Source organism: Oncorhynchus keta, chromosome 4, assembly GCF_023373465.1.
Source record: "Oncorhynchus keta strain PuntledgeMale-10-30-2019 chromosome 4, Oket_V2, whole genome shotgun sequence".
NCBI lineage: Eukaryota > Metazoa > Chordata > Actinopteri > Salmoniformes > Salmonidae > Oncorhynchus > Oncorhynchus keta.
This window is the reverse complement of record NC_068424.1, coordinates 33,331,080-33,345,039: the sequence shown is the minus strand read 5'-3', so window position 1 is coordinate 33,345,039 and position 13,960 is coordinate 33,331,080. Positions and strand designations below refer to the sequence as shown.

General features: G+C 41.0%; 1 protein-coding gene across 1 annotated transcript; it reads right to left on the bottom strand.

Moving 5' to 3' along the window:
• Positions 1-1,018: 1,018 nt before the first annotated feature.
• On the bottom strand, positions 1,019-13,661 carry LOC118374051 (insulin-induced gene 1 protein-like). The gene is made up of 6 exons (XM_035760394.2): positions 13,458-13,661; positions 12,910-13,257; positions 11,901-12,025; positions 10,709-10,875; positions 5,471-5,570; positions 1,019-3,333 (listed from the first exon to the last, which is right to left on the bottom strand). Exons 2-6 carry the CDS (start codon positions 13,241-13,243, stop codon positions 3,304-3,306), a joined length of 756 nt encoding a protein of 251 aa, XP_035616287.1. The 5' UTR covers positions 13,244-13,257; positions 13,458-13,661; the 3' UTR covers positions 1,019-3,303.
• Positions 13,662-13,960: the final 299 nt, after the last annotated feature.

Below are 13,960 nucleotides of genomic sequence, written 5' to 3'. Positions count from 1 at the left end.
CTACCTCTGTATTTTACGCGTGAGTCACTGAGAGCTATCAGGTCACCACTTACACAATGTAGCCACTTACGGGTATTCTTCAACATAAATGCGTAAAACTACGTCACAATGCTGTAGACACCTTGGGGAATACGTAGAAAAAGTAATCTGGTTGATAGCCCATTCACTGCTCAATAGGGACGCATTGGAACGCAGAGCTTTCAAAACACGAGGCACTTCCGGATTGGAATTTTCTCAGGCTTTCGCCTGCAATATCAGTTCTGTTATACTCACAGACAATATTTTTACAGTTTTGGAAACTTTAAGAGTGTTTTCTATCCTAAGCTGTCAATTATATGCATATTCTAGCATCTTGTCCTAACAAAATATCCCGTTTACTCTGGGTACGTTATTTTTCCAAAAATGAAAATATTGCCCCCTAGTCACAACAGGTTTAAAGAAGGATTTTTAAGCTTTGACAATCGAGACATGGATTGTGTATGCATGCTATTCAGACAGTGAATGGGCAACACAAAATATTTAAGTGCCTTTGAACAGGTCATGGCAGTAGGTGCCAGACACACCGGTTTGAGTGTATGAAGAACTGCAACACTGCTGGGTTTTTCCACACTCAACAGTTTCTCATGTGTATCAAGAATGGTCCACCAACCAAAGGGCATCCAGCCAGCTTGACACAACTGTGGGAAGCATTGGAGTCAACATGGGCCAGCATCTTTGTGGAACACTTTCGACACCTTGTAGGGCCCATGCCCCGACGAATTGAGGCTGTTCTGAGGGCAAAAGGGGGTGCAACTCAATATTAGAAAGGAGTTTTTAATTTATTTATGTCACATTTGCATACCATGTCTGTTTGTATCAATTACATTTTCTGATGGCAATGTTACCAAAAAGGTAAACTCTCATACAAATACTGCATGCATTGGGCTCAAAAGATTACTGCACACAAAGCATATTGTATCTGTCTAGTTTCCTTCTGCTAAGATATGAGGGCGCAACAAAGTAGAAGCACACACATCACTAGGAGTTTATTTTTTATTTTTCCACTTGGATTCAAGGTAATACAAATTACACACAGCTGACATCAGAGAAACACACACACTCACTCTCTACATATTGAAATAATAGGTGCTTCAACCACCCCAATAATAAAGCTATCTTTTCTCCCAGCAGCACACCTGGACTGCTTGCCAAATGGAACCTTATTCCCTATATAGTAGGGCCATAAGGGCGCTGTTCAGTAGTGCACTACGTAGACGGGTTGGTTGTTTAACGACAAAACCTACGAGTGCGCAACTATGGTGCAAAGCAGATTGGGTTGGCTTATATTGTTGACAACATGTGAGTTATATTTCTTCTACAATGTTTATTGAAAACAAATATATTTGCACAATGAGCACTTGTCGTCTATGAAGTACACCGTTACAGTTGTTGGTTAGCTAGTTGGCATATTTTGGCCATATTAGCACTGACATGAAATCAATCAAAACACGTATTAAAGAACAAGATAAAAAGAGCTGAAACGAGCCACTTACGATTCCCCACGTGGCAGTTTGTCATTTGCGCTAGCAATCTGGCCATCCAAAATCAAAACAACACGCGGAATTCTGCCCCATGGAAGTGCCCACATAATTTATAGGGAATAGGGTGTCATTTGGGAGACACGCCTGAACTTGAACAAAGATTCAAACCGAACCAGGTGTACCAACCAAACTCTCCATGATCTATACATCACCAACAAAAAATAATAATAAATACATCCGTCTTCCCATTTACGAATGTTGAACTACTACGAGATTTTTTACAAACGGTTTGACACAATGTTTTTTTGTCTTCTCCTCACGGTGAGAATAGTCATTGGTATACAGTCTAAGAAGGCAAGTAATCTCTGACACTTTATTTTATTTTTTTACAAACACTGCTGTTATTGCTAATTTTCCTGCTAATTTTCTATATCCACACTGCATATAATTCCAGAGTTTCACCTCTTAACCATTTACATAAATAATAAATACGGAAGAATAATCGGCTCAGGTATATATGTGATTGCACTTTTATTCCTCTAGACCCCCAACTATCGAACTAAATAGGTAAAGTGTGGTAATACCGGTCTGATTATAAAGGGAAGAGATTATACATGTAAGCAATATATAATTATGTACAAGTAATACAACTGAACTGGTATGGTAGTGACAAAAGCACTCAATTGTATAATACAAGGGCAATCACAGATTGCAAATCCTATAGGCCGTAAGAAAAATGTCCTGTGCTCTCTCCTTCTCTTAATGTATGTTCCCAAACTTTAATGCCTAGTCTGGAAAACTTTAAATGGAAAATCAACCATTCATATACTAATCTGAGGGTTCATAGGTCAAGTCCAGGTAGCACACCATGTCCAGGAAGTCAGCCAAAAGGTGAGCTTCACACCAGATCATATTCAGGTGCCTTTTTTTATCATTACTTATTTTACTGCAACTATGAATATGCTAACTTATTGTAGCATCATGGTACATTCGTTCAAAACATGGTCACATCATCTGCGATCTCATGTATTTGGTTTGGGAGTTATAGGTGTTGGCATTCTAATTTCTCAGAGATAAATACTTATTTTGGTGAATTACATACAATATTGGGAACATACAATACATGTCATCAGGTGACATACTGCTAGTCACTGTCTCTGTGAGTGTCAGACATTTTTGCACAGCTCTGAAACATTTCTCTTCTATGATAATTTTGTACTCGGGCATAACAAAAAAGCAAACATTTAGCTCCACATTTTTTCCTCGTCTTTTCTGTCAAGACTTGCACACATCCACACGCACGCGTGCACTCACACACCAGCAAAAAGCAAAAAGTTCACTCTGAAACCAGTTAACTTTTCATTTCGAAGAACTGGAAGGTCAAATACTGTCCTGACATAGTGAGTGAAGAGCTCGTGGCTAACTGCTAGCCTAATGCTATTTGGACCCGAACAGGAATAGTCTAGAAACTAACTGATAACCGAATGCTATCTGGACCCTAACACGGATAGCCTAGTGTCTAACTTATAACCTCATGCTATCTGGACCCGAACAGGGATGGGGAAAGGTATTTTGGCCACCAGGAGGTACAGAAGTCATGGCACATTAGGTAAAGGAGATTCTGGCTAGCTCTTTGTTATAATGCACAGAAAAGTAGTAAAAAAAAATAAGAATCTGTTTTCTTTCAAACTGAAATGTCTCTCCCCATGATGTCGGACTTGTTTCCATTATGCTGGTTCTCCGTATTGGTTGCCGTTCTCGCTCCTCTTCAGCTGATCTCTGTTCAGTCGTTGTGCAGTTTCTCAACACCACCCTGAAGGGAGAGAGGGGAAACCCCATGTTCAAATATCATGTACAATGTCTCAATCATTAAAAGCATCTTCTAAATGGCATATATTATAATATTATAATCCAGGTGGTTCGAGCTCTGAATACTGATTGGCTGAAAGACCGTATACCAGGGGTATGACAAAACATAACTTTTTACTGTTCTAATTACGTCGGTAAGCAGTTCATAATAGCAATAAGGCACCTCTGGGGTTTGTGGTATATGACCAATATACCATTGCCAAGGGCTGTATCCTGACAATCTGCGTTGCCTGTATATTAGCCATATACCACACCTCCTCGGGCCTTATTGTTTAATTGTACACTAAGTGTACAAAACCATTAGGAACACCTTCCTAATATTGAGTTGCACCACCTTTTGCCCTCAGCACAGCCTCAATTCGTTGTGGCATGGCCCCTACAAGGTGTCGAAAGCATTCCACAGGGATGCTGGCCCATGTTGACTCCAATGCTTCCCACAGTTGTGTCAAGTTGGCTGGATGTCTTTTGGGTGGGCTATTCTTGACACACACAGGAAACTGTTGAGCATGAAAACCCCAGCAGCGTTGCAGTTCTTAACACACTCAAACTGGTGCGCCTGGCACCTACTACCATATCCCATTCAAAGGCAGTTAAATATTTTATGTTGCCCATTCACTGTCTGAATGGCACACATACACAATCCATGTCTCAATTGTCAAGGCTTAAAAATCCTTCTTTATCCTGTCTCCTTCCCTTCAACTACACTGATTTAAGTGGATTTAACAGGTGACATCAATAAGGGATCATGGTCTGTCTGTCACGGAAAGAGCATGTTCCTAATGTTTTGTCCACTCAGTGTAGATGCTATTTTATTCTGAATTTTGACCACGAATATGCCGTTCTATTCTATCTTGGAAAATATAGGAGGTATGTATAGTGGTGATGTCGGCGTCCCAAAGGGCACCTTGCACCTTACTTTTGATCAGGGTGCCATTTGGGACACAGACATACTGTTACGACTAACTCCTATGGTGCTGCCCTTCAACCTTTCCTTGTTATGGGTCCTTGCTATCCGGGCGTTCCGTTTAGTACACTCAGTGTATCATCCACAATGGGGATTAGAGAAGAACATTATTGATGACTTTTACCTAAGGCTCAGTTCCTAGTCCTTTACTGTAGACTATAGGACTATTCTACAGTGGATCATGGGATCCTATGTATAGGCATAGCTGTGAGAAGATTCTCCTACGTTGGGGTTGTAGTAAAATGTGATATTCCTTCCTCTAGGCCTCCCTTAACTGTATACAGTCTGGAAGAAAAAGTGCTCCCTCTCACCTGTTCCTCTCGATTTAGAACATCCAGTCGCTAAGCATATGTAGAACATACATCCCAAAACTGAACAGAGCCCCTGTTCTAAGTTAATTTACTTTCCCTTATACAATCAGTTATATACAGTATAACTGGCTCCATAAACAGCTATAGGCTACTGATGAAGGACTAAAAGGAACAGCACATTGCTTTTAGCACTTTCAATAATGTTATTTATTAAGACAATATTTCAGCCATTTCAAACTCTCTGAAGCCCAAAACCTGGGTGGAGCCATTTTTAAAAGTTTGTGTGTGTCAGATATCAAAAAGTATTAGTCAGCGTCTCAACAGTTCAACCGCTAGTTAATCGAGAAACATGAAGATGAAAGTTTGAAAAGACTGAATGAAAGTTAAACAGTCTTAATCCATCTCACAGAGAGAGAGAGCAATCAAGAGTGAGAAAAAAAAGAAAGGAAGAGCAAGCAAGGGCTCGTGCCAACTGCCAACATTTCAAACCCCATCAAACAAAAACAACAAGCTGAAACTGACCCTTTGATACACATTTGGCTCTAGGACTGGCTCGCTACTGTGAAAAGCAAAACGACATGCTTAATCTGTTTTCACACGTTAATTGAGTCAAACTGAATAACGGACATGACCGTGAAGGATTCTACACAGAATAAGGGCCGACTTCGGCAGTACACCTGGTAAAGGCATTATAGCCGACACTGTGGTGTCAGGCTTTTTCCTCTCACAAAAGTTTCTACCACATGAACATGTCAATGTGCTGTGTCAATGTGTTCATCATATGGAGGGGAGGGGGCAGGACTTACCATGGCTAGCTGGCGTCCTATGTTTCCTGCAGTCACTCCCCCCGAGAAGAATATGCATGGAAGCCAAGAGCGCACATACAGAAAGTCTGGATATGTGTATCTACAGGAGAGGGAGAAAAATAGATCAGATTAAATGAAATATATGCCCCATTAGTCAAATCTAGCCTCAAATAAGACACGTGTCGAGTCCTAAAACAGGAAAGGCAAGTTAAACACAGATCTCGGGAAGGGGGAAAAGCAGCATTATTAAAGTTTGGTAAAAAAATATAAAATCATCTTGCCTCTCCATCTCATCTCTCTCCCTCTTCCCTTCACTCAACAGAAGCTGCGGAGGCCTTTTGAACTCAGCTCTTTGTAAGAACCCTCACTGAAGCAACAGAGTGCTCCTCCTTCCCAGGACATTTTTGAAGAGGTTCCACAGAGGCAGGTAGGAGGGCCAATAATTGGGCGTAGAGGCATGGGGGACTCCAAAAGAATTGCTTTCATTTCATCAGTCAGATCCTCTTTGATGGAATCAAGTGACTGGGACCAGTTCCAGAAAATATACATAAATACGTCATTCACAAAGCAGATATATATCTTTTTTTAAAAGACACCTCATTTGATTCACTGGTTATTCCCAAACTATGAGGTAAGTAAATGATACCATAATGTCCACGAAAAGGTATGTTCTCTAGGTGTTGTTGCAAACCGTGCCAATATATCCTCCAAATACTGGCTTTGAGGGTATTATCACTTTTATACAGCGGGTTACCAACACATATTCAAATAATGATTGACATATTTTCATTAAAAACATTATTTTGATTTATTCATACTATTTAATCCTTCCAGAAGATATAGTCCCGACACAAATCTAAGGTTGCTGTTCTGTATCTATGGACGCGCCCCAGTCGTTCTTTCTAAATGTTCCATTGCCATACTGGCTGGCAACGTTCTTATGCCTTGCTTGCTACCTAGCCAACTACGGCTAACTTACAGTCAAGTCAAAAAGTGCAGACAGAATAACAACAAAGTAGCTGCATTTGCATAAGCAGTTTTCTAGTGATTTGTTTTTGGATACATCCATAACAATGAGCTAATGACGAGCGATTTCACCTGGAATAGAAGATGTGCTCACTCGTCAAGACAATGTTGTTCAGAGGAGCTAGCCAACAACACAGTCATAGGTTTACAATCACTTCAAACTGAAGATGAAAAGACTGCAAATTACCTGGGTTTTGTCTTACCTTTTATCAATTGACATTTTCTGTATAAATCCATAAAAATGATGCCAGCTGATTCATGATTGACTGTTTGACTCTGCCTGTCTCGTCCCGTTCATTACTATAGGTCAACATGAGATCGAATTTAAATATTGAAACAATGTTGCAAATGTTGGAGAGACAGACAGCAAGGTTTATACAAATCTCCACTGTTGAAAACTAAATGTTATTCTAATAGAAATGTGAGATAATGTCTTGATGCATTTTATAGTGGAGATCAAATTTATAAATTGCCTGGCTGGGCTGATGAGACAATGGATTTCGCAGTCAGATGGAACAGAGTAAATTAAAATGCCTGTGGCAATTTGTGGAATAGACACCGGCTGGAATGCGGTTTTAATCAATCAGCATTCAGGATTAGACCCAACCGTTGTATAATAACATAATAATATGGTCCTGTGTAGCTCAGTTGGTAGAGCATGGCACTTGCAACGTTGGGAATATGGGTTCATTCCCTATTGGTGCCACCCATATGAAAAATGTATTCTTTGAATAAGAGAGTCTCCTAAACGGCATATATTATTATTATCTCACCAAAATATACTATCCATGCATTTTTTACAGTTCGTGCTGCATGGTCAGTCCGACGTCTGCATTGGCCGTGCAGCATTTACTGCGATAAGGCCTTTGCAGAAGTCAGAGCATTCATACTTACTGTGCTTCGCAGAGCTGTTGTGAAGGAAGTTGTCAAGGAAGTGAGTTTCTGTGTTAATATACAGGACATTTCGCCCCACCTACCATTAACCAATCATTTCAATGAAGAGGTACAGTTGAAGTCGGAAGTTTACATGCACTTAGGTTGGAGTCATTAAAACTAGTTTTTCAACCACTACACACATTTCTTGTAAACAAACTATAGTTTTGGCAAGTCGGTTAGGACATCTACTTTGTGCATGACACAAGTAATTTTGCCAACAATTGTTTACAGATGATTTAACTTATAATTATCTGTATCGCAATTCCAGTGGGTCAGAAGTTTACATGCACTAAGTTGACTGTGCCTTTAATCAGCTTGGGAAATTCCAGAAAATTGTGTCATGGCTTTAGAAGCTCCTGATAGGCTAATTGACATCATTTGAGTCAATTGGAGGTGTACCTGTGGATGTATTTCAAGGCCTGCCTTCAAACTCAGTGCCTCTGCTTGACATCATGAGAAAATATAAAGAAATCAGTCAAGACCTCAGAAAAGAAATTGTAGACATCCACAAGTCTGGTTCATCCTTGGGAGCAATTTCCAGATGCCTGAAGGTACCATGTTCATCTGTACAAAACAATAGTACGCAAGTATAAACACCACGGGACCATGCAGCCGTCATACCGCTCAGGAAGGAGACGCGTTCTGTCCAAACGTACTTTGGTGCGAAAAGTGCAAATCAATCCCAGAATAGCAAAGGTCCTTGTGAAGGTGCCGGAGGAAACAGGTACAAAAGTATCTATATCCACAGTAAAACGAGTCCTATATTAACTTAACCTGAAAGGCCCCTCAGCAAGGAAGAAGCCACTGCTCCAAAACCGCCATAAAAAAGCCAGACTACTGTTTGCAACTGCACATGGGGACAAAGATTGTACTTTTTGGAGAAATGTCCTCTGGTCTGATGAAACCAAAATAGAACTGTTTGGCCATAATGACCAGTGTTATGTTTGGAAGAAGAAGGGTGAGTATTGCAAGCCCGAAGAACACCATCCCAACCGTGAAGCATGGGGGTGGCAGCATCATGTTGTGGTGGTGCTTTGCTGCAGGAGGGACTGGTGCACTTCACAAAATATATGGCTTCATGAGGACGAAAAATGATGTGGATAAATTGAAGCAACATCTCAAGACATCAGTCAGGAAGTTAAAGCTTTGTCGCAAATGGGTCTTCCAAATGGACAAGGACCCCAGGCATACTTCCAAAGTTGTGGCAAAATGGCTTAAGGACAACAAAGTCAAGGTATTGGAGTGGCCATTATAAAGCCCTGACCTCAATCCTATAGAACATTTGTGGGAAGAACTGAAAAAGCATGCGAGCAAGGAGGCCTACAAACCTGACTCAGTTACACCAGCTCTGTCAGGAGGAACGGGCCAAAATTCACCCAACTTATTGTGGGAACCTTGTGGAAGGCTACCCGAAACTTTTGACCCAAGTTAACTTCTTTGGGGTAGGGAGCAGTATTTTCACATCTGGATGAAAAGAGTGCCCAGAGTAAACTGCCTGCTACTCAGGCACAGATGCAAGGATATGCATATTATTAGTAGATTTGGATAAACACTCTGAAGTTTCTACAACTGTTTTAATGATGTCTGTGAGTATAACAGAACTCATATGGCAGGCAAAAACCAGAGAAAAAAATCCAATCTGGAAGTGGGAAATCTGAGGTTTGTAAGTTTTCAACTCTTAGCCTATCAAATATACAGTGTCTGTGGGGTCATATTGCACTTCCTAAGGCTTCCACTAAATGTCAACAGTCTTTAGAACGTTGTTTCAGGCTTCACTTCTGTGAAGTGGGAGAGAATGAGAGCTGATTGAGTCATGGGTCTGCCAGAAGGCCATGTGCTCAGTCAGGCGCACACCTGTGAGAGTTAGCTCTGTTCCCTTTAATTTCTAAAGACAAAGGAATTCTCCGGTGAAACATTATTGAAGATTTCTGATAAAAACATCCTAAAGATTGATTATATACATTGTTTGACATGTTTCTACGAATACCTCCTTTGTCCAGACAAAGTCAATGTTTTTGACTTTGTCTGGACCTAGTGCTTGCGCATTTGGTTACTGTACTAAATGCGAACAAAAAGGAGGTATTTGGACATAAATGATTGACTTTATCGAACAAAACTAACATTTATTATGGAACTGGGATTCCTGGGAGTGCATTCTGATGAAGATCATCAAAGGTAAGTGAATATTTATAATGCCATTTCTGACTTTTGTTGACTCCATAACATGGCGGGTATCTGTATTGCTTGTTTTGGTCTCTGAGCGCTGTACTCAGATTACTCCATGGTGTGCTTTTCCGTAAAGTTTTTTTAAAATCTGACACAGTGGTTGCATTAAGGAGAAGTACATCTTTAATTCCATGCATAAGTTGTATTTTCATCAACATTTATGATGAGTATTTCTGTAAATTGATGTAGCTCTCTGCACTTTCACCAGATGCTTTGGAGGCAAAACATAACAACGCACCAATGTAAACAGAGATTTTTGGATATAAATATTAACTTTATCGAACAAAACATATGTATTGTGTAACATGAAGTCCTTTGAGTGCCATCTGATGAAGATCATCAAAGGTTAGTGATTAATTTTGACTAGGCACTGACCTAACATAATCGCATGGTATGCTTTTGTCGTAAAGCCTTTTTGAAACCAGACACTGTGGTGGGATTAACAACAAGTTTATCTTTAAAATGGTGTTTAATACATGTATGGTTGAGGAATTACTTTTGAGATTTCTGTTTGAATTTGGCGCCGTGATCTTTCACTGGATGTTGGTCAGGTGGGACATTAGCATCCCACGTACCCTAGAGAGGTTAAACAATTTAAAGGCAATGCTACCAAATACTAATTGAGTGTATGTAAACTTCTGACCCACTGGGAATGTGATGAAAGGAATAAAAGCTGAAATAAATCATTCTCTCTACAATTATTCTGACATTTGACATTCTTAAAATAAAGTGGTGATTCTAACTGACCTAAGACAGGGAATTTTTACTAGGATTAAATGTCAGGAATTGTGAAAAACAGAGTTTAAATGTATTTGGCTTAGGTGCATGTAAACGTCTGACTTCAGCTGTATATACGGAGCCCTCTGCATTGTTACAACATTTGGGAGGTGCACAGCGATGCAGCACAGAGCTCAATCTGGTCTCTGCGTGACTCCAGAGGTGCCGTAATTGCATCACACCATCCAAACGGAGTCTCTGACCACATTTTCGGATCAAGCATAAATTGGCTCTTAGAGTAACATGGAAAAATAAAAGCATGATTTCACTTACTGATATACACCGTTGTAGACCAGCAGCTGTGTGATAACGGTGGCAAGGAATGCCGTCCCAATGCCCAGGCCGAAGCCACTCCTCGAGCGGTCAAACGTCCACCATAGTCCCAGGGAAAGGGCAGCCAGGGTCAGGGACAGCTGGACATTATTGGCAAAGTCTAGTTTCTGTGAGATGGAGCAGTTAAGGGCAAAATAAGACTATTTGTTTGCATAGGTTCCAATCTAGCTTACTGCCCTTTGACACAACCTCTCCCTATCTGTGATCCTCTCTCAGTATCTGCTCAGTAAAGAATCCCTTAAAATATGTTTCAAAATGCGTTTCAAAAAAATATTGTATTTGTTTGACTGTTGCAGCAAAGCGTTAGTGTGGGTGGCACAAGCAGTGTATGTTTGAAGCAACTGTAAGTTCCATACATACTTAAAGTATGTCAAGGAGTCAAAACAAGCAGGAATGCAGTTGGGACTTCCATCCACTGTCCCACTGACACTAGATGAATTGCCTTCAAGGCCGTAAAAGTAGCAAAACAACAATGGAGTGTACAGTGCCGCCTCTTCCTATACGCAGACTACATACTGCGCGTTTGGCCCAGAGTTCGCATGGGGGCCCTCAACCTAAAAAAAGGAACCCCATCGGGGTCTCAACTTACAAAAAATTTGGTAGCGCATCAGCAGTTTTTCACTTGTTATGCCAGTCACTCAATTGCTAGGTAAGGTAGTCTCGCCAGCTATCTAAACCTTGCAGTAGGCCTAATCATCACCAAATTAACGACCGGGCATGCAGGGCATGTGCTCAGGGGCCCTGACCTCCAGGGGCCCCCATTGTTTTTTTTCACACAGATATCATATGAACATGGAATACGTTATGGCAAAATGTGAAGAATTGCAGAAAATACATTTGTGCACTAAAAAATAAACAAAATGCATTGTCAAGAGGGTGCATTAAAATGTTTTGCCTGCAAGGTGGGGGGGGGGGCTCCCGACCAAATCTTGCTCATGGCCCCCAAAAGGAGTGTATATCAAACTAATCAAAGAATGTTACTCATCTATGTATTACACATGAATTAGTCCACAACACCCTTGTTTAAGCTCTGGACGTGCTAAACATCACTGGTGTAAATATGTGTCAGTCCGTCTCTAGATTGAGATAACATGAGAGTGTGCACATTGTGACATTGTTATAGAAAGGATACAGCACTGGCATGGTTGATGCCAACAAATACTGCAATGCATCTCATGACACTGGCCCATTCCCTTTTGAACTTGTGGGGCTCTCCGAGATGGCTGTCGATGCAGGGGTATAGCAGGCCAACAACAGCTGCAGAAAGGACATTTGAGTTAGTACATCACTGAATAGCCTACATACAAATCAAACTGGCTCATGTTGTTTTAAGGGCTTGAACATTCTGAATTTCTTTGAGTTTCAATTTGGGGGTAAAAAAAAATGGCAGAAATGAAACAAACAACATGATTGCTTTCTAGTTTCACTTTCAGGCACACATGATTATTTCTCTCTTATCAGTCCTTGCACAAACATGTCTGCAACCGAGTGATAAAAGATAAGTCTGGAACATTGTAGTATATCACTGAAATAAAAACGTTGGATCAATTGTCTCAAATTTTTTACATTTGTATTTCTTTTAAGTGTGAACCACTGTATCCTACTTCTCAAGAACATGGGGGACGGGTTGGTGGTGAAAATAATTTATTTCATTCTGACTGCACAGTGCACACGACTTCCTTGTTTCTCTTTTTCGATAGTGGCATGTTCGAGGCAACAGCCAATTATGGACCGCCTCCACAGCTCACCCGTTATGAAAGCAGCCAATGAAAACACAGCACACCCATAATGACTCTCTATGTCCGGCTGTTTCTAGGGAAGCCTATTGGAGCATTGGAGGGCAATATAAATACTACTGTATGGTTTTCCCAGACAAAACACTCATCATTTAATGGCCTCGTGGCTGCGAGAACACTTACATAATGGATAATAACAATGATTATGATGGGAAAAAAACGGTACATTATTATGTAGTCCAGGTTATAGTTGGTAGCCTGTAATGGCATCATGAAACACACAAGCTCCCCCCTAAAAGCCCAATTCACATTCCTTTCTCCAAATTAGAAGTAGGCCTTACATAGCAATCTCATTCACTCAGACAGAATGATAAACTATAGGTTTTTGGAAAAGTAACAACTCACCAGCTGCCGTGCCGCAGCAAGGGGGAATCCACCACGCCGATGAAAACAAAGTTGCCATCACCTCTTCGGGAAACAAAGTCACATTTCTTTGAACCTGTAGCAAGTTGAGCACCAATGCAAGAAATACTCCCACGGTGAAAAGGACTAGACCCCGTCTGATTAAGTTTGCTGTTTGCACACTGTGCAGCGAGCCGTATACATTGCTAAGCACTGATGTGATAATTGACATCATTTCTTCAGCCTTCGATGCGACCCAGTTTTCCCTATAATAATTCTTAGATTCCACCCTCGATGTACAAGAGCGTCTCCAGCAGTGTTCTTCTGGTCTTGGCATTTGGCACTTCAGCGCTGGAGAACAACAGATGCGTTATTAGATTGTAGCTAACACAGGTATGTATCATTAAATTGGATCTAATCTAAGACTGTTTGTGTCTGGAGCAGACTGACCTTTGTAGCCCATGCTTTTCTCAAGCTGATTTGCCACAATCTCGCTATGATTATCCTATCAATTGACAATAGCAAAGCAGATATAATTGATCTCTTCTTACCTTGTTCTCCAGACGTTCACACTGTCTGATCGAGCGAGACCCGATTTTGTTCATCCGACAATGCTGTGCGTTTTGCTGCTCTCAGACTGTTATCACGGTGTTTGGTCACATCATCGTTTGGGTGAGAGAGAGAAAAAGCTTCTATATCATTCCTAACAGCAGACCTCATAGCAGAGACAGACTTCCTCTGCAGAAAACAATCACAGCTGTGTCGGGTGAGTAGTGTCGGCCAATGGGAGCGAGGCGGGTGATATGACGCAACGACACCCCACCGCCCCCTCGTTCAGGACAGCCACAAGAGTCTGGCGCTTGCGTTCGTGCTGTCTGTCTGCATTCGTGTAAGGGTGGAGAGAGAGTAGGATACACAAACCAGTGAATTACTTCAAACAAAGTGAGCAAACATACAATTGAAAACGAAACAAACTTATTCAAAAGTCATTCCGATTAAGCAGGTTGTACATTTTACACAGGTCTACTTCAACAGGCAGGCCTAGTTAGTGTGA

Excerpts from the sequence above, each read along its gene's own strand:
- LOC118374051 (XM_035760394.2), bottom strand. The coding sequence starts at position 13,243 with ATGCCAAGACCAGAAGAACACTGCTGGAGACGCTCTTGTACATCGAGG. Across the intron at positions 10,876-11,900 it reads GCATCAACCATGCCAGTGCT|AAACTAGACTTTGCCAATAA; the intron begins GTATCCTTTCTA and ends TCCATCTCACAG. Across the intron at positions 5,571-10,708 it reads GTCTACAACGGTGTATATCA|ATACACATATCCAGACTTTC; the intron begins GTAAGTGAAATC and ends CCTCTCCTGTAG.